Raw genomic sequence first — 19,770 nt, 5'->3', positions numbered from 1 at the left:
AAAAGTAAACAGGAAAAAAAACCTCTCCTGTTACTGCTCCCAGTCTACCTGTCAACTTGTTATTTTGGAGTCATCTCCTGTCTAGTCCTGAAAAAATAATTGGTAAACAAGGCCAGATCTTTGCTGAGGTTCTCAGGAGTACCTTTCATTTTCTTTTGATGCCAGTTGTGTTTTTCATCTTAATAGTTTCTGTCCCTGCTGTTGCATTTTGCTCTCTGAAAAGCTTTTTAAAATTTTAACTAATGCTGCCATGATGAATTTCTCTGCAGTCCTTTGAGAAGTATTTCTGTGTTGAGATTGTGTGTTTTGCATGTGTCTAAGCTGATACAACATCTTAATTCCAGCTGTCATTGAGTTTCATTTATCCTAAAAGATACTTCTGAATTATAAATATGCTGCACTGTATGTGACAAATTTCCAAAATTTCTTTGAAAATATTTCTCTTGATGGGGTGTTTGAGAGGTAGTTCAGGTAGTTTTGGAGCGACTGCTGTCACTATTATTGACAAATCTTCTCTTGGTCTCTGTGCTACTATTTGTCTCTTAGTCACCTCTGGCACAATGCCGTCAATTGCAATTGAGTTGAGACACTGGTGCTGTTGAAATTTTTAATTTGGTGTTGTGTTGCAATAGAAGTTGGAGCTTATGGAGGAATTTAGGTGCCTATGGAATGACAAGAACATAGGTAAATTAATCTTCCGGAGGATTGTGCCAGCTGTTTTTTGGTTATTAGGAATGCACGGTTGTGTTGTAGCGATTTCATGAAGTTCTTGTTTACTGATTTTAAATTTTTTTTATAAAACTTTCCTCATGAAAGGCTGTGAAAGAGACACATGAAACTTGCTTTCTGTGCTAAAAAAAAAGTTAGGGAATTTATGCATAATGATCTGTGTAATATTGATCTTGCCAACATGTTTCAGCATTTTAAGATGGGTTTTCATGATATTAGGCTGTATGCTCAGATGTTTGGGTACCCAAACATGTTTATTCTTGGCTAGCCAAAATGGACATAAACTGCATCATGTATGACAGGAGAGATCAATTATTTTGTCCTAAAACCTGCTGGTGCTGTTACAAGGTTCATGTGGCATGCTATATCTCTGCTGAAAGTTTGGGTATTTGGATTGTGTGGTGCCTTTTTTTTTTTTTTTTTGGTAGTGGTATGTGCAGCAAGTTATTTGAAAACATATTATTTCCTTGTTTTTTACTGAAGTTCCTCAGAAGAACTATGTAGCATATCTAAAAGATGGCTTTTGTACGAGTTGGGGGCAGCTCTTATGTTCTTTGCTCAGTGGCAGCATGTCAGGCTTCTCCTATAGAATGATTATAGGCAGGGGAAAGTTGCAAAAGGGAAATGTCAGGGAGAAGGAAAATGAAAAATATGCAGAAAGGAAACAAACAAATGGATTATTAATTGTATGACACTTAATCTGTGAAATTTTTCTCTCCCGAAGTGCACTTTTCTCCCAGTAATCAGCTGAAAATTTGATGTTAAAATTTTTTGTGTAGTACTGAGAACTGTGTTGTTTATTGGTGTCTGTACCTCATGTGTTATTGTTCACCATGTTCCTGAAGGACTGATGTTCTTTTCTCCAAGCCTGCCTTGGTTAAAGTCACTTTCTTCATGAAAGAATAACAAACTGTTCAAGTAGTTTCTAATATTTGTTGATGTCCCGAAGTTGAATGGAATTAAATTTGCTATGTTGTCCTTCTTGTTGCTTCTGATTTCCTCAGTTGCTTGAGTATGAAATTGCTTAAATATTCTGATTTTCAATGTCTACCTTTCCATTATTATTATTTTTAATGAATCCAGTAGTCTTTAAAAGTCTTAGTACCAGAGACGACATCAGATCAAGCTCGTGCTTAGTATGACTTACAGAACAAAGTACTCTTACTAGTATTTTTGAGTTAAAGTGGTGTCTTGGTAAGTTCCTCTGAGTTCCTGGCCAAATATTTACTTGAAAATTGACCCTCCAGGTGACCAGAATGAACAACTAATATCAAACCCAAAGAGTTGGTGTTGATTGGAAACTCTTAACATGTAAAGCAACTTGGGTTCATTTAAGATGCAGAGTTTGTCGCATAGTAGGCTTGGTGCAGTCTTAAATTACTAACTTGTTCAGGAAAGAGGTATGCACTGTAGGAGTTCTTTGGTATTTTAATACTGGGATTGCTGTGCTTACTGAGCAACGGTTGTATTCTCTCTTTAACAAGTGGTATTTATGATGAAGTTTCTTCTGCAATCTATATAATGCTGAAGTACAGTCCTCCCTTGCTACTGTGTCTATGTTAGATTTTTCTCACCGATTGTCTAATACCATATTTTGTTAGTTGTTGTCATCTTTATAACCCAGTTGCTTTGCTAAGTATCTATGGGAAAACTATGATAAGTGAATTTGATATCTGCTTTTTTCCTATGTTATTGATACAAAAAATGTGTGCTGATTGCTTAGGAAGTGTTTGCTTCCACATGCTATTTGGGTTACCAGTTTTAAGGAGTCTGAAATATGATCTGTACTACTCCTGGTTGATCTCCTTGACTGTGATAGGAATCGAGTGGTTCCTTAAATGATAACATGCTTTCTTCTTGGTGTACTACAGTAAGAAACCACTGAGTCATGGATGCTCAGCCAGAACCTTTACATATTCTAAAGTTAAACACCACCTCCCTAAGGGAGAAGTAATTACTCTTAGCTGTGCTATGCTTTACTTTCTGATCATAAGAACAATGCAAAATTGCTCATTTTCCTGTTCATTATGATGGTAGACTGAGAGTCTCCTGTTGCTGTTTTTGAGGAAAATGGTGAAAGTGATTTCTGTTTTGCTGTCTTAGGCAACTTTTTACACCGCAAAATAACTAAAACTCTTAAGAACCTTAACAGACTGTAAGCATCCATGGTACAAATCATCTTGCTGTATGTTTGTGAATAGCATGAGACCTGGGAATGTTAAATAAGTTTTACTGACCTCTTAAAGAGGATTAAACATGGAAAGAAATTTTTTTCTTTTTTTTTTTCCTACTTTTTTCTTGCAGTTGACTCCTGCAGGAAATGTTTTCAAATACACTCAAATCACAGCTGAGAGCTGTGTAAGAGTCAGCTACTAGATGGTAGAGAACTTCAAGAGTAATGCAGGCTTTGAAAATTGATAAAGGAGTGTTCTCAGGGCTGAACTTCTGGCTTTTCTAGTCTGTACCTTTTTTGCAGATATTTTACTTTTTAACGGTTGTTCACTAAAACGATGCATCCAAACAGACATCTGTTCTCAAAGTTTTCATCAAAGTAATCGTCAGTTAAATATAAAACTGCTTGTTAATAAGGTGAAAGTACTTCAAGGGAAAATATTTTGATACATCTTAGTCGTAATCAGCAATAATTGTGGGAGTTCCCTCAAAGTTTTAAAAATATCGTCCACTGTGTGTAACGAAATTATTGCATGCACATTTATAATTGGTAGAAAAACCTTGACGCATTCGGTGCCTCAATAAAAGAGAAGTAACTTCTGTACCACATCTGAATAAATGGAAACCAAATGCTTAAACGGAATGACCAGAACTTTTCGTAAGCTTAAGCTGTAATTGTTATCAGCATTTGAGGGTAGGGGAGAAACTCAAATTTGTAACCAGACATTTTATTTTAAATGTTGGGAGTTATGCCTTATTTGGAAAGCTAGAGATGAGAATGGATAGGGATAAATGCGACAAATAATAAATGGTACTCAAGTAATATTTGTCTCTTTTTGCTTTTTTTTTTTTTTTTTTTTTTTAACTTCAGAGTGTTTATTCACAGACAAAAGTTATTGGGGCAGTTACATATCTTAGTATACTTAGTCTTTTCGTTACTGCAAGCAGGCTGCTATAGTCCTGACTTAAGACAATTAAAAAAAAAATTATGTGGCAGTAAATGAAACCATAATATACCTTTACATATTTTACAGACTCCTCCTTGTAGGAGGCTGTGAAACAGATGAAGATGGAGTATCTAAAGCAACTGGTTGTGGGATATCTGCTTGGAGAGTTCTGTCAGGCTCTCCCCATTATAAACAGGTTACTAGTTATGAAAATGACATTAGAACAGTAAGTATGTTTCCTCACTTTACTGGATGAATATTGTCACTGGCAGAATTATCTAACTGGAAGTTCGATATGAATCTCTTTTTGAAAGAAGAATTTAATGCAATGTCTTGCGATTATCTAAGCTATGATGTGAACTTCTAAGTTATCTCTTCCCCCCCAGTGTCTGTCTATTTTTGCTTTTTCTGTAGTATAAATTGAACTTTTAAGTTTTTGATTATCATTTGTGGTTTTAAAAAAACCCACCAAAACAACAAGAAACAACAACAAAAAAATTGTAGCATGGAAATGTACAAAGTCCTTAGTTGTTTACTGGGATATGTTACCTGTCTTTGTTGGAAAAAATTCCAGTTATTTTTGTCTTTTTATTACCATAACAGAAGGCAACACATCTGAAATAAATGTTTCAGTTCAAATCTGACTCTTGATTTCTTTTGCTTCTAGTATAAGTAAATGTTTGCTTTGGTAACAACTACTGTGTGGAAATACTGAAATCGATTTACAATATCCTAGGATAAATTTCAGTATTTACTCCTATATAGGTATTGCTTAGTATTAAAAGCGAGCTGTTAATTTTATTACAAATGGGTAGTGCTTTTCTGTGGCATGTTACATACCTAATGGAATAGGCAAAGCTATACAAAGTGAGTTTTATTATCCTTGCATTATTTTAAAGTAGGCAGTCTTATGGAAGTTTAAAGAATCCTCCAGAGTTGTTTTAGTACTTTAGGTATGACTTAGTTTTTGGTGCATGAAACAATGTATGAGATTTTTCTTTCATTGTATGATGTCTTTCTGTTCTTACAGGCACAGAGAAGAGGATTATTAAGGATTATGAATTTAAGACTTTACAGCAGGCGGGGAACAGAACAGGTATTAAAGTCTAGGTCTACCTCAGGAATTTATTTTACTGACATAATTGTCCATTAATGACTGCCTGAGAGACTGGTTGAAAGTAGATTTTAATTTATGCAACTTAAGAATTAACGTTTCTATAAAACTTACAAAAAATTATAAGCTTTTAGTGTTAAATGGAGTAACTTGCCATTTATATGGCTTTTTAAAAAGTTCAATTAGTTTGTCTGCTGAAGCTTGAATCTTGAGTTTTCAGCATACTGACAGGAACAGGTCTGGAGACGTAGTGTTAAATCTTAATGGTAAACTCTTTTTCAAAAAGGAAGGTGTAAAAAGCCACCTAGCTATTTGTTAATGAATTTAATGATCATAGCATGTTAGGTGTGTTATATATTCTACGAGAGTCAATTGTGATGATGTTTCTCAATATACGACCAAGAGAGAAATAAAAGAAACAAAACCCAGCTGTCTGCGCTACCCAGCTCGCACTAGAAAGTGAACAAAACCCCCTCACCTTACAGCTGAAAATTTTCATATAATGTGGGGAAGAAAAACCGAGTGGATTCAAACTAATCATTCTTGGCTTAAATAGGGCAGACACAAAGACTTGATTTTTACAGTCTGTTATGAGATACTATGGAAATATTTTGCTAAGTAGCTTCAAAGGTTTAATATGGGTCAAACTTCTACTACCAGGACGCCTGTGAACCTAATGAAAGTGCTGATCAGAATCCGCTTGTTCTTAACAAACCCTCGGTATGGGTCTTGTATTCTCCTCTGCCCTGAATGAGTGTTAGATCTTGAGTGTCAGGCTGAGATGTAGGTGTGTGCTTTCTGTATTTATAAGGCTTTGCACATAGTGCTCCTGGCTTTTTTCTACATCCCTTAGGAGCTACCCATGCAGTACTACACCACCTTCTATCTCTTGTCTACTAGTTGTGTGTAGCCTTTGTTTGATTCTGTTTTTTAATCCCCCTTTCCCTCCTTGTAAAAAAAAAAAAAAAAAAAAAAAAGTTTTGCCTTTCAAGGAAAGAACAGTAAAGAATCTGTCTACCACCCTCACTGTGCCCTCCTGAGAGGAAAAGTGGCTGGTCTGAAGTTATATGGACTTTGGAAAGGAACTTAATAGACTTTTGGGATGTTTAGGTGACTGGTTAAACGAAGAAATTGCATGCTTGATTGGAAGGGGAAAACAAATCTTTCTGAATCTCTCTCAAGGGTGGAATGGGGAGAGATTTTATTTCCTTCACTGAAAATATAAAAGAGAAGGCTGAAGTAAACTTTTTTAACTAGAAAGCTGGTACTGAGTGTAGCCATACTAAACTTCAACTTCATTGCACTTGCCAGTATTAAATTTACAAAGAAAAGCATAGACTGTTATTCATCCTTGAATGTTTTAATCTGTTTTCAGAGATTATGGTTTAAATATGTGAGCTATAGTTCATATTCTTAGTGGGAAAATTGGCAACAGTGTTAAGGTATCACAGGCACAGCAGCTAGAGGACTTGTATATTAGAACTAGCTATATTAGGATTTGATTCTTAGTGTTGCTAGCTTAAATGACACTTATAAAAATGTGAAGTACCAACCTGCTGAGATTTTCAAGATCTTATTCTGCAGTTCCCTTAAGTTGACAAGCTGTTTACTGAGGCACAATTGCCTGCTTTGCCAAAGGACGGATTAATCTCTATAGATAACAGTACTCGGGTGGTAAATTTGAACGTGTTAATGGCCACCCAACGTCTAAATTTAACAGCAAGAGAATTATTACTGACTACTGAGTAAATGTTTAACTCTTTTTAGGATCTGTGGTGTATACCACTGATAATTTATTTGAATATGTTATATATTTTAGCTATATGTTTCTAGACCCTTGAACAATCTTTTGTTCTTTGTCCTTTGTGCGTGCAAATTGATTTGTAAAGAGAGAATTGGCATTAGTAGACATGCACAATTTCTTGGCAAACTACAGATTGCAGTACTCTAGCTGTTTAAGAATATAATCAGAGAATACTTACGAAATTTTTCTAATATAAATAATTCTTAATTGGTTTTAAAAAAACTTAAGAAAATTCTCCTTTTCAATTAAAAACACATTTTAAGCTTGGATTTAAGCAGTGCTCTCAGTAGCTGCAAACCACTGTACAACAGTAAGCAGATTACTTGATTGTCATTGTTTCTGTGGCACAGTTAGAACTTACAACAGCCTAAGAAGTAAAATAAAAATAATAAAAAAAACTCCAAACCAAACAAACATACCTTAAAAGAATATCGTTGTCTTCAAATGATACCTACCACTAATGTGCTGTAGAAATGCCATTAAAACTTTTTAATTGCATGGACATCTCATAACTTATCTGTACTTCATGTATGTTGGGATATTTTCCAAGAGGGGAGGCTTAAAAATTGATTGCAGACTTGGACAGTTCTAACATTACTGTAGGATGAATCTTTATCAGGAAGTTTTTAAAAATGAACTACACTAACAAAATGGGATTTTATAAACTATAATTTTTGGGAATCTACATCGTACTGTCTTTCAGTGAAGACTAGACTCTCCGAGAAGCTAATGATCTTTATGAAGACATAGAATTTGTGTTAGGAGCAGTAGAATACATAGAAATTATATTTTCAGAAATTGTCATGTGTTGCCAGTGGCACTAAGTTTAACTTTAAAATGTGAGTGCATATTTAGGGGCTCTTGTCTTGTGGAAATAGTGTATAGATCCAGTTGTGATTGTGTGGGAGTTCGTGAATCCTTAAGAAAATAATTGGTTAGAAGTATGTTTTGCCTCTTAAGAAATCCAGAGCTGAAGGAAAACTTAATCCGGGAGAGTTTTTGTAGCCTTGATGAAGTTTACTATGTTGAATTATTTTGTCTGTATGAACTTAGTCTGATATTCGCTATATTGCTGCTTAGTCTGTTGTTACTGAAGAAATTCTTAAATTCTGATTCATTGTCCTGATATGAACAGTGTGTATCTCTTGTATGCTCCCCTCTTTTTTAAGTTTGCTTCCAGAGAGGAAGAGCTGTACTAAGCTGTGTTTTTGTAACAGTCTTCCTTGGGTGGGCCTGAGAGGCAGGACAGTAGAAAACTGAGGCTGATGAATGTTTTCTCTGAACAGAGAACAACCTGCAATTTTTCCTCCAAGTAGCTCTGCATTTTGTGTCTGTGACATTCTCCTAGGAATGCCACACTTTCAGATTTTGTTGCTGTATAACAATGTGAAGCAGAACTTCACATTCCTAAAGATTTGTTCATGTTATGGTAGTGTTCTTCCTTTGTACAGGTTGTTTTTACTCTTCCATGCCACAATTAATATTTTACCTTTAATCTGACGTTTAGCTTTTTTTTTTTTTTTTTAATTTAAAGCCTCTTAAATTTTCGGGTTGGAAGATTGTACTTTTTTTTTTTTCCTAAAATAGAAAAAATAATTTGAAGTTTTGGGGATTTTTTTTTTTGGGGGGTATTCCTTAATGTGTATGGGTGGGGTTTTTTGTTTTTGTTTGCTTTTTTGTTTTGTTTCATGGTTGGTGGTGTGTTGTTTTTTTTTTTTTTTTTTTTTTTTTTACTTTGCTGACATTATGTTTGGCAGGATGGAGTTTTCAAGATGAATCTTTCTCCTGATGGTGCTCTTCTGGCAGCTATTCATTTCTCAGGAAAACTGACTATCTGGTCTATTCCATCTCTCAGACAACAAGGACAATGGGACCAAACTGATCAGGTAAGAAGGATGTAGATGTTTAGAAGCTTGCAGTATGTATCTTAATCCTCTGGAGATGTGTTTTCCAAGCAGATGAGAGTAATTCAGATAACCGTGCTTCAGCTATGTACTGTCTTTCCAGTCAAGTCTATGTTTTTCAAGAGCTCTATATTTACTTTTACAATAATAGCTCTATACTTACTTTTACAATATTCTTTCTGTGTTTTAGCACTAGTAGAGGTAGGCTGAAATACTATTTTAAAATGTAAGTGGAGGCCAACACGAGAAACTTTCTTTGAATGGTTGAAACCAAATTCTGCTGGATGTCTAATGTGTTCATCTATTCTGTCCTCAAAATTTACCTTCCTTCTGCCAGATAATGCCCCAGAATAGTTTGTTTATCAGATTGGTATTAGTAAGTCACATGCTTTCTACAGGAATTGTTTGCAAAACTAAGTAGGGGAACTTAAGTTAGGAATTGCCTGGACGCTGGCAAACTTTTATGTGACTACTGTGAATTTAAACTCTGGGAATTGAAAACTAATTAGTTTTCAAGGAAAATTCCAAATAACTAATACACTCTCTCGGTAAATATAACAATTTCAATGAAGAAAATATAGCTGCATTTTGAAAAGTGACAAATCTGAAATGTTACACAGTAGTACATGAAGTATCCTGGTTTTACTACCATTAATTTCTTGACTAATAGATACAGAAAGGCTTTTCACTTGAGGTACTGTCTGCTTATGTTCAAAACCTACAAGATACAAACTGATATCAAGTCCAAACAGGGTAACCAGTCAAATGGGATCTTTGGTCATTAGAAGTATGTAACACAAATTACCACCAGTATTTCCTGCACAGTATTGATCTCAGGTGGTTTTATTGTACATAAGTACATTTCTTATTAGAAAATTATTGTAGAATGAAACATTTGCTACTTAGTAGTAAACAAATGTGTTTTAGTGCATATGCTGATTAATAAATCCACATGTTACGTTATCATTAAATATGTGCAGTTTCTGATTCTTCTCTGTAATTTCCTTTTAGAGGGTAAATCTTTGCACAGTGTATTGAATCCTTTAAAAATTCCAATACAAAAATATTTCTTCCAGTTCTTGTAGATTGTTTTAAATTCTTCAGGTTTATGTTTTCATATGAAACACAGCTTTTTCCCACACTGTATTGAATTTCTCTGCAGTCTGTGCATTGCGCAGTAGGTACTATAAGATCCACAACAAAAAACTTCTTTGGCATTACATATAGGCACAGGCTTCTATAATGAGGAAGAGGACAAAATGCAGGAAGACATCTTCCTTTGTGTATCATGATGACTATGAGGTTAAAAATTACAAAAAAGATAGACCCAAAACTTTAACTATAGGAAAAACTTAAGTCTGTAAATACTTGTAGAGTTAATGGTATGTTGCCATCCTGAACACCACTGGTGTGCTGTTACCTTTTTGCTCTGACTGCAAGAGCAAGACTACTGACTTAGAAACATGGCTGTGGTGGTGTGTCGCTTATGTTTTGGTTCTTACAGGTAAGCAGTCAGATCTGGTTGGGCTGTATTGACTGTGAAACTATTCTAGGTCTGGCTGGGATGGAGTTCGTTTTCTTCACAGCAGTGTGTATGGTGCTAAGTTTTGGGTTTGTGACCAAAACAGTGTTGATAACACACTACTGTCTTAACTGTGCTCAGTAGTGCTTACACAGCTTCAAGGCCTTCTCTGTTTCTCACTGTTGTCCCCCAGTGAGTAGTTTGGGGGTGCACAACAACCTGCGAGGGGACACAGCCCAGACAGCTGACCCCAACTGACAGAAGGGATAGTCCATGCCATATAACATCATGATGAGCAGTAAAAACAAAGCAGGGGGAGGTTTTGGGTAGGTAGCTGTGGCTCGGAGACTGGGTGAGCATCGGTCTGCTGTGGGAGATGATGAATGACTGCCTTTATGTCACTTCTTTTTTTTCCCTGGCTTTCCTTTGCTTATTAAACTGTCTTTGTCTTGACCCACAACTGTTCTTGCTTTTGCTGTCCCACTGGGGAGGGGAGTGAGTGAGCAGCTGTGTGGTGCTTAGCCACCAGCTGACATCAACCCACCACAGAAATGCAGTTCTAAGCTTAGTTAGGGAATGACTTTCAAAAAACAACAAGCAAAAATTCTGCTCCAATGTTGGCAAAAATGTTATGCATGTGTATGTGTGTATGTATGCGTATCTATGTACCTATATTTATTTTTAACGTACACCTCAGACTTTTGTGAGAATACAGATTTTGCTCAAGGATGCTGACAGAGAATTATTGTATTTTTTTCTTTGTTTTTATCGACAATGACTATGTATTCTGAAGTAGTTTTCAGGATTTCATCGTTTAGTGAGAGTGAGATAAAGGAATATTCAGTATTTGACTGTTTTAAGAATGATTTTTTATAGGTGAAACTAGTGTCCAAGTATAATGGATATTTTCATAATGTGTGTGATTCCTACTTAAGTGTCACCCAAACATATTTGTTAAATTAACTTAAAGTGGCCTCATGTTTGCTTTTAATTAGTAGACCCTTCTCTTTCTACTAAAAAATTAAGTCTGCATATCACCTTCTGCTTGACCCAAACTTGCTTCGGTTGTCTGAGCTGTGTAATCTACGTGTACTTCCACGGCATTGCAGTTAGGGGTAGGATTACTGTCATCTGCGTTTGAGCTGTTCCCATCTATTCTGATATTACTAAATAAAGTTTAAGAAAACCCACAGTTTACTAATTCTAAACATTGCAGTGAACCATTAAATAACGGTGCTTCTCTTGCTGCACTAGTCTTGAAAGGGGCTTTATAATTACGAAAGTAACCAGAGTAAGTACATACAGCACTGTACTGGGCTGGTACTCGGGAACACTACAGAGAGTGAACAGGAGGACTATTTTTTGAGTTTTTTCTTTTATATGCTTCCAGTCCTATGTATAGACTTGAAAACCAAACACTAAATGGGCTTCTGATTGCTGGAGAGCCTTTATTTCAGAAATCCTTAGGGTATGATTACTGTTTAATGCTGACTAGGCCAGGTCTGATGGTACTGTTTTCTAATATGGAGTTTTAGGAATCTGGAAGTTTATTTTGCAATTTTTTTTTTTTTATATTTTATTTAACTGTCTGGAGGAAAGTACAATGTAACTACAGCAGCTGTATGTTTTATGTTCAGGAGAAGTTTAAATTTATGGGGAGCATCTTCATTGAAAAATGAGTGGGTCAGCAATAGAGTAAGTAAACAGGTTGTCTGTGTTACAAAGATTTTCTCTCATATAATCTTTTTTGTCTTGTACGTGTGTGTGTGTGTTTTTTTTTTTTTTTTTTTTTAGCCAGGTTATGATGAGCTCAACCCAGACTGGAGACTCTCTAGTGAAAAAAGAAAGAAAATAAAAGGTATGTGGTACAGTTAGATCGTTAGTTTTATACTATTGCATAGTTAAAAATATTTACACAAATATACAAAGACCTGAAATGGCTTAATTAAATCTCAGTTAGAATAGTTGCCAAAATTGTATGTATGGTTTGAATTTGTAGCATAGCATAGCTAAGGAAGTGTCACAATAGGTTTTTTTTTTTTTAAATCCTCTCTTAGGAACACTTTTGTAGCCATAACCTTAGATAAGATGATATTTCAGTTAGTCCAGGACTTCATTTATTATTAATCATGTGATTATGACTCTGTAGAATGCTGAACATTCAACAGATGTCTCAGCTTGTATCAGAAGGCACTGTATCATAATATTGTAGGCAACAAATTATTAGACTCAACAGTTTAAAACCTAAACTTACCGTTACCTTTTCTGTCTATGAATGTCTAATAAATCCTGAAAGCTAACGTAATTTAAAGATAATTAGTTTAAAATTCTAAACCAAAAGGCCTTTGTTTCCTCCAACTAGATTTGCCTCATGTCAATCTCTGTGTTCTTTTCCCAAAGTTCAGGCCACCATGTGCAGCCAGTTATCACCTGGTTATTGCATGGCTTTTTCAAGAGTGCAGAGATCAATAGCTGTTCCATGATCTGTTCACTACTACTTGTATACATCTGTATTATTAAAAGACCCCTGCTGCTTTGTACTGTTTTTCTTGGTGATTCTATCTTTGCATTAATTCCTCTAACCTTTATGGGTAGACTGATGACTAAGCACTGAAGTGGCAGAAAAGCGATAAGCTGATCTGTTTCTCAGTGCTATTTGGGGAAGGATAGTTTTCATCAGAGAGGTGGGAAGAGACACTGTAGCGAACAAATTGAGCTAACTCTCTGGTGCATATCATGTCCCAACATCTCGTTACCATAATCAAGACAGTCTTAGAATGACACAGCTTCCATCCACAGTTGTGGTGACTTGTGTTTGTTTGTTTTGTTGGTTTAATCTTTTTAACAACCTAATCTTGTAGACTGTTTCAGGAGCCTTGTTCATAGTTGTCGCTTGTCCTCAAAAGCAGTGTAATCTTTTCTGATTTTTATCAGTACTATATTTGTTGTCAGGGAGAATTGGTCAAGGATGTCTGGGAAGTATTCATAGAATCACAGAACCATAGAACGGGACCTTAAAGATTAAGATTGTCTAGTTCCAACCCCCCTGCCGTGGGCAGGGACACCTCCCGCTACGGGAGGTTGCTCAAAGCCTCATCCAGCCTGGCCTTGAATGCTCCCAGGGATGGGGCATCCACAGCTTCTCTGGGCAACTGTTCGAGTGCCTCACCACCCTCACCGTGAAGAATTTCTTCTTGACATCTAATCCAAATCTACCCTCTTCCAGTTTAAAGCCATTGCTCCTTTGTATTGAAGCAGATCTTTATTAAATATCTAAAATTCATCATATTTTGTGCAAGTAAATAATTTTACTGTGAATTATTTTTTCAAATAATATTAGAAAATAATTACATCCACAATTACATGATTTTTAAAAATTATTATTAAGCTCTTCAACGGCTTTATTTAATGCAGAACTTATTTAGTAAAATATAAATGATCTAAAATGCAAACTTAGTCAACCAAGGATGCATATGCAATAATAAGGCTTTGTTAAATTAGGCCATCAGATGAAATCTCTTAGTAATTGAAGTCACTTCTGTTCTTATCCGGTGTTTAAAGTTATCTTTCTTTGTGTGGTGCATTCTTATGTATTTGTTTATTTATTTTAGATAAAGAATCCTATTATGCATTGATAGATGTAAATTGGTGGGCAGATAATTCTGTCATCCTGGCTCGCTGCTCTGGTGCACTGACAGTGTCATCAGTCAAGACGTTAAGAAACTTGTTGGGAAAGTCATGTGAATGGTTTGAGAGTTCTCCTCAGGTTACTTCAGCTCATGATGGCGGATTTCTAAGTCTGGAGGTGAGGAATGTGCACAAGCAGATGTATTTCTGGAATGCAGTAGAACAGTTTGCTTTTGTATTTGTAATCCTAAGGGTGTAGTGTGTGTGGTGTGGTTAAAAAAAAAAGTTTTTATTACTAATAGAAAAAATTATTCTGTTTCCTTATCTCTAGATAGGTATTGCAGGGAAATTCTGAACTTGCTGCAAATTAACTGTCCTAATAAAAACTTGATTGTCAAATAACTTCTGGAGAGTTAGAAGACTCAGTCTGAATGAGAGGAATCTTGCTGCAGGAAACAGTTTGTGTCGACAGTTTTCACTGCTTTGTATATTAGTGCATTTGAGGAATACTGCAAGCATCCCTCTCCCATTTTGAAACAAATGCCTATTACAGAGGGAGTGTATTTAAAAGAAATGAGGAACACATTTAAAGTAAGACAAAACCATATAAGAGATATACATTTTTACATCTTTACTAGGATTCCAGGAAGGAGTAGAAAGAACATAATTAAGTTAACCAGGAATTTTCTTTGAAACTAAGAAAACTTCTCTTTCCTAAGGCTTACACTGAAATAGGTCTTAAACATCTTAAACGAAAGTTTAATATTTATCAGAATATCTCGATACGTACCAAAGGTGGCACATATGTTTTTGGAAAAGTTTATTATTCTGGAAATAAGATACAGCCAGTGACTGGCATATTACAACCTAAGGATGTAGTCTGAGATTATGTTTGCATTGAACAGAAAATGTAGCTAAGAGTCAAAAACACTCTGTACACTGCAGTAATCTATATAACAGTGTGTGCAGATGTCTCCATAGTTCTCTCTGGAGTGGTGTAGGACGTTTAGTGTAATAGCGGGTCACTGCTAAAAAGCTTTCACTCTTGCTTCAGTAGGTAAAGGATGAAGCCTCAGATCTAGGAGACAGACTCAGTCAGGATTTGTGGAGCATGTTAACAAGCTGAGAAATAAAGGGTTTAAAGGAAAAGGGGAGGAAGGGTATTGATTCTGAAATCTGAAGTACTGGAAGTGGAGATGTGCTTAGTTCTCACCAAACTAGTTGAGGTGTACTGGGTGGACGCTTCATATTCATATTTTCTGTGCAGTGTGAGATAAAACTTGTTCCAAAAAGATTACGCTTGGAGAGCAGACCTGGTGATGAAGATGAGGGAGAAGATGACTCTGACTCAGATGATGAAACTTCTGCTAAGGACAGATACTTCAGCTACGTAAAGCAAGCCCTGTACTTTGTGACAGAAATGGAACGCTTTGCTCCTCCTCGGAAACGTCCCCGTACTATTACAAAGAATTTCCGCCTTGTCAGTTTGAGATCCACGACTCCAGAGGAACTGTACCAGAGAAAAGTAAGTATCGAAGGAAAGGTCATAGCTATCTTAATCAGCTTTATTTAGAAAGAACTTTTTCTTTTAATTCTTACTATATTAACAGAAGGATTTAGATGCATATGTCTAAAGGTCTCTTAATTAGCAGTGTTTTACCTAATCGAAGGGATCATTGTTTAAAACTAGCATTATAGTAATTCAAATGAGATGGTGTTTGGAGGTCACTGAGGAGACACTGTGCATCATTACCTTGGCCAGACTTGGAAGTGTACTCATGTGAGTGTTTACAAATAATGAAAGACCTGGCAAATATATTGAATGAAATTAGTTTAGCTTGTTATTGGCCAGGGAATGGGTTAACTTACACTCTAATGTGAATGTAGTTTACTTGCATGTTTTTTCATGCATACATACAAATTAGACTTGTCACTCACTCTTACCAAACAGATATTTCTTCCTTTTTAAGACTACTCTAGGCAGTACTTTGTCTAGGGCATTTCAGTTGTTCTGATGGTAAACCAGCCCACTCTATAGCTGTTAGAGGTTCCAGGGAGTGCTGATGTCATACTGGTTACCTAAATAACTTCTTCCTTTTTCGTGAGGAAAAATTGCTGATTTTCTAGAGGTATCCCATCAGATCTGAGTCTTACTTATCTGTATCTTGAGCCATTCTCTTTCCTACCTGCTTAAGCATACCCACAGTAATTATCCCTCTACCTTTTTCAACAGACAGAATTAATAATTGATTGTTTAATATGACTTCCATTTTCCTTTCATTGCTTTTTAGATTGATAATGAAGAATATGGGGAAGCTTTGTCTTTGGCTCAAACGTATGGCCTTGATTCTGACCTTGTGTATCAAAGACAGTGGAGGAAGTCGGCTGTTAATGTTGCTTCAATTCAAGACTACTTGGTGGGTTTGTGTTTTTGTGACTTTTAGGCTTCCTTATCAGAATGGCTGTGTTAGCTTTACAGAAATTGAATTCTCGGTTGTGTTCTGATTTATGCAACATAAATTGGTGGCAACTTGGAGACCCGTCCTGCAAATTCCATTTCATATCATGTGGAATAGAGTGATCTTGTTAATTTAACTGAAGACCTGATCTGGAGACCTTGGAAGTCAATGGAAATCTTTCCCTTGGAGTATCTTCTAATTTTGTTAATAGCAGCATGCTTTCTCTAGTGTAATCACTCCCCCACATGCAGCAGGAGATTGTTGCCTGGCAAATGAATAATTGGAAATATTAAAGCATTTAAATAATTTCCAAGTATTTTAGAAAATTAAATGAGAAGGTGAAGTTGGTATCAGTAGCTGTATAGCAAAGTCTGAATAATGAAAGTTACAGTGAACTCTGCTACCTGTAACTGGAGCTTTTCAGTAGATACTAACGTGGGGTTTTTTGGCTTGGAAGAAAGATTTCAAACTGAGCAGACAAGCATTGTCAAAGCTGTACAACCTAATGCTGCTCTAGGATAAAATCTTCCAAGAGATCAAGAGGAATATAATCTAGTTTTTGTTTTTAAGTCAGATATTAGTAGAATTTCAAAGTAATATTTTTACAAATAGCCATTCTCCATGTGCTGTGTAATCTCAACTGAAGTTCAGCAGATAAGGCCAATGATATTTTGTGACCTTGGTGTGTCTTTTCTGTCACAGAATCCTATTGGTATGTGAAGACATTGATACTGAACATGGCTCTAGTGCTATTGTGGAATACACTTGATTTATAAAAACTGCGTTTTAGCCCCAACCTATCACATTTTATTTTGTGTAAGAAGGAGTGATACAAATAATAACTTCTGTTCCAGTTGTTGTGAAAGTTCTGCTAAATCATTTGGCATTTCTGTGCACTTTTCTGCCACATATATCTAAGGGTGTTATGTTTTTTTTGCTTTCTCACCTCTTTTGTTGGTTCACATTGTCAGTCATCAGATTAACTTGACATTTTCTTAACATCTCCAGTTTCGTTGCTTTGCATTGAAGCGTATAACATTGTGTCTATGCTCTTGTTCTTGGACAGAGCAAAATTAAGAAGCGTGCATGGGTTCTTCACGAGTGCTTGGAAAGAGTTCCAGAGAACGTGGATGCTGCTAAGAAGCTGCTTCAGTATGGCTTGAAAGGCACAGACTTGGAGGCTCTTGTGGCCATAGGAAAAGGAGAAGATGGCGGCAGGTTTGGGAAGAGTATTTTTTTGTTAGTTTTCTTTTTAAAGAATAGTGTATGAAGTCTTTTCCAATAATTTGGTAACATTTTTTTATCAACCACTAATGAAAATGTTAAGATGCTTTTACAGGACATAAAGAAAGATAATACTTTGAATCAAACTATTCTAAAGATGTCCACAAGGTACCTATTCTCATTTAAGGGAAAAAAAAAAAAAAAAAAAAAAAAATCACTGTTTATTTTGTACTGCGTTTTCCTGCTTCTCTGGATGCCCTTTATTTTCTTCATCAAAGAGAACTTCTGATGTCGCTATTTTTCTATGGGAATCTGTTTCTGTTGCCTCTTCTGGAAGCTGCAGCTACCCCTTAAATGCGTTTTGTTGTATGTCTTAATTGTTGTAATGATCTTCTGTTGTTCAATTGGGGAGGGGTACGAAGCAAATCACAGTACATGCAGAGACAGTTCTCTTCAGTATTCAGTTCCTGGTGATTGAAATAGAAGAGGCTGTTCTTTCTTCACGCAGTCATCTATGACCATTGTATGCTGCAGAGCTGCTGGCAATCCCAGTGCCACCTGTGGAATTTAGAAACTTTTATCAACCATCATAGCTGTGTGGTTGGTGGTGATTTTTTTGGTTTGTTTTGGGAGGGGTAGAAACAAGAGATGATGCCTCTTGTTGGCCTGTGATGAGTCCCTGCTGCTTTACAACAGCAAAACTCAGTATTTTTCTATAAAAGTTTAGATTTTTAGTCAAGACATAAATGGAAAGCTGTGTTAGTATGTTTATTCAAAAATTAGTTCATCATATCTTCTGGCTGTGTGTTGTTTGGGTTTTTTTTAATCAACATTGATTACATTCCTGGTTTTGTCTTCCAGATTTATCTTACCGGGGGAGGTGGACATTGAAATTCCCTATGAAGACTTTTTGTCACCAGATGAAGAAATGGATACTAAAAAGGAGAAAGAGGCCAAGAAGCATCAGGAACTGCTATTATCAGTAAACTTCTCAAAGTAAATGAAATGTTAGACCATGATTTATTCAGAGTTATAGGTTTATTACAACTACATAGTTGCAAGAACAAAATTACTCTCATGTGTGTTAGTCCTAATAGGAAAGTGGTTTAAATTTTAATTGACTGTTCTATTGTGTCAGAGTTCTCGGTTTACTTAATTTCCTGATATATTCCAGTGCACGAAGTCATTAATATGTGTAACTGTTGTCTTCATATGCACGTGATGTACAATATCAGTTGCAAGCATGAAAATTCCTGTTTTGAACACAGGCTGACCCTGGAACAAAAAGAACTCTGCCGTAGCAGGCTGAAGCTGTTAACTTACCTTGATCGCCTTGAAACCTATGAGGTGAGGAAACTTGGTAACTGGCCACAGTTCTTTTGAGTTCTCATTCTATAAGTATTCCTGTAACTTTTTCGTTATGTCATCATGTCTTTTTTTGTTACATATTGTAATATTAATGTTTATAGTCGTCTTAAGTGAGAGATTGTAACATTTCAAGAAAAGAAGCTGTTTTCTGTTCAAGCCACTGTGTTTCTCCTGCTTTACTGTTGCAAATGACCGACTTCTAGTGTTAAGAGGTATAGTTGGGCAGAAGCCTGCTTTGAACATACTGTGTCTGCGGGGAATTAAGTTATGCAACAATAGGGGTTATGGAGTTGGTGCAGAATTGTTATTATTACCATCTGTCAGTCTAACTGGCAAGTTCTCTTCAGGTTCTGTAATGAATCTTTTTCTTCCACGAGCTTACCAAAGTGAAAATTTTGGAATGTCAAACTGTATTTTGCTCAGTTTTTTAATTTTAACTTTGCAGTTGGCACTAGTCACATAATGACTTTTACCACATCTCTTTGTAACTAGTGTTATCTAAAACCTAGCTAAAATAAGGCGGAGAATTATCTTAGCTTATCAATCAAAAATACATCTTTTTTTTCATACTGAAGCAAATAAGAAAAAATAGCATGCTTTTCCACATGTATGTCATACTTATTCATCCTGAGATAAAGAAACCTGTAGGCTTTTTGATGGTTTTGTAGATCTTGCATAAAACCCAATCTTCTATAATTTTTTTTTTTTTTTTAAAGGAAATCCTTGGAGGGCCTCATGCAGCTGAGCAGCACTATGATGGTGAATTCTTCAAGAAGTTCAGAAATCAGAATATTGTGCTTTCAGCAAGAAGTTATGCTCGGGTATTAATATTTATTTTGCTAGAATGTAATTTTATTTTAGTATTGCTGTTTGCACTTCAGTGCATTTCCCCCCCCCCCC

The 19,770-nt window shown here is 35.9% G+C and overlaps 1 protein-coding gene across 1 annotated transcript in view; it reads left to right on the top strand.

The window, feature by feature from the left end:
* NBAS (neuroblastoma amplified sequence) overlaps window positions 1-19,770 on the top strand; it is a gene marked incomplete at both ends in the record, with an annotated part of 59,344 nt that overhangs the window by 12,616 nt on the left and 26,958 nt on the right. Inside the window, 11 exons of the mRNA XM_009696819.1 lie at window positions 3,936-4,074; window positions 4,879-4,944; window positions 8,524-8,652; window positions 11,987-12,050; window positions 13,804-13,997; window positions 15,087-15,344; window positions 16,111-16,236; window positions 17,345-17,496; window positions 18,364-18,498; window positions 18,771-18,849; window positions 19,587-19,691. Of these exons, the coding sequence (XP_009695121.1) occupies window positions 3,936-4,074; window positions 4,879-4,944; window positions 8,524-8,652; window positions 11,987-12,050; window positions 13,804-13,997; window positions 15,087-15,344; window positions 16,111-16,236; window positions 17,345-17,496; window positions 18,364-18,498; window positions 18,771-18,849; window positions 19,587-19,691 (1,447 nt within the window). The remainder of the gene's footprint in view (window positions 1-3,935; window positions 4,075-4,878; window positions 4,945-8,523; window positions 8,653-11,986; window positions 12,051-13,803; window positions 13,998-15,086; window positions 15,345-16,110; window positions 16,237-17,344; window positions 17,497-18,363; window positions 18,499-18,770; window positions 18,850-19,586; window positions 19,692-19,770) is intronic.

Source organism: Cariama cristata, unplaced genomic scaffold (assembly GCF_000690535.1).
Source record: "Cariama cristata isolate BGI_N322 unplaced genomic scaffold, ASM69053v1 scaffold2410, whole genome shotgun sequence".
Lineage (NCBI taxonomy): Eukaryota > Metazoa > Chordata > Aves > Cariamiformes > Cariamidae > Cariama > Cariama cristata.
This window is presented reverse-complemented; position numbering and strand designations above follow the sequence as displayed.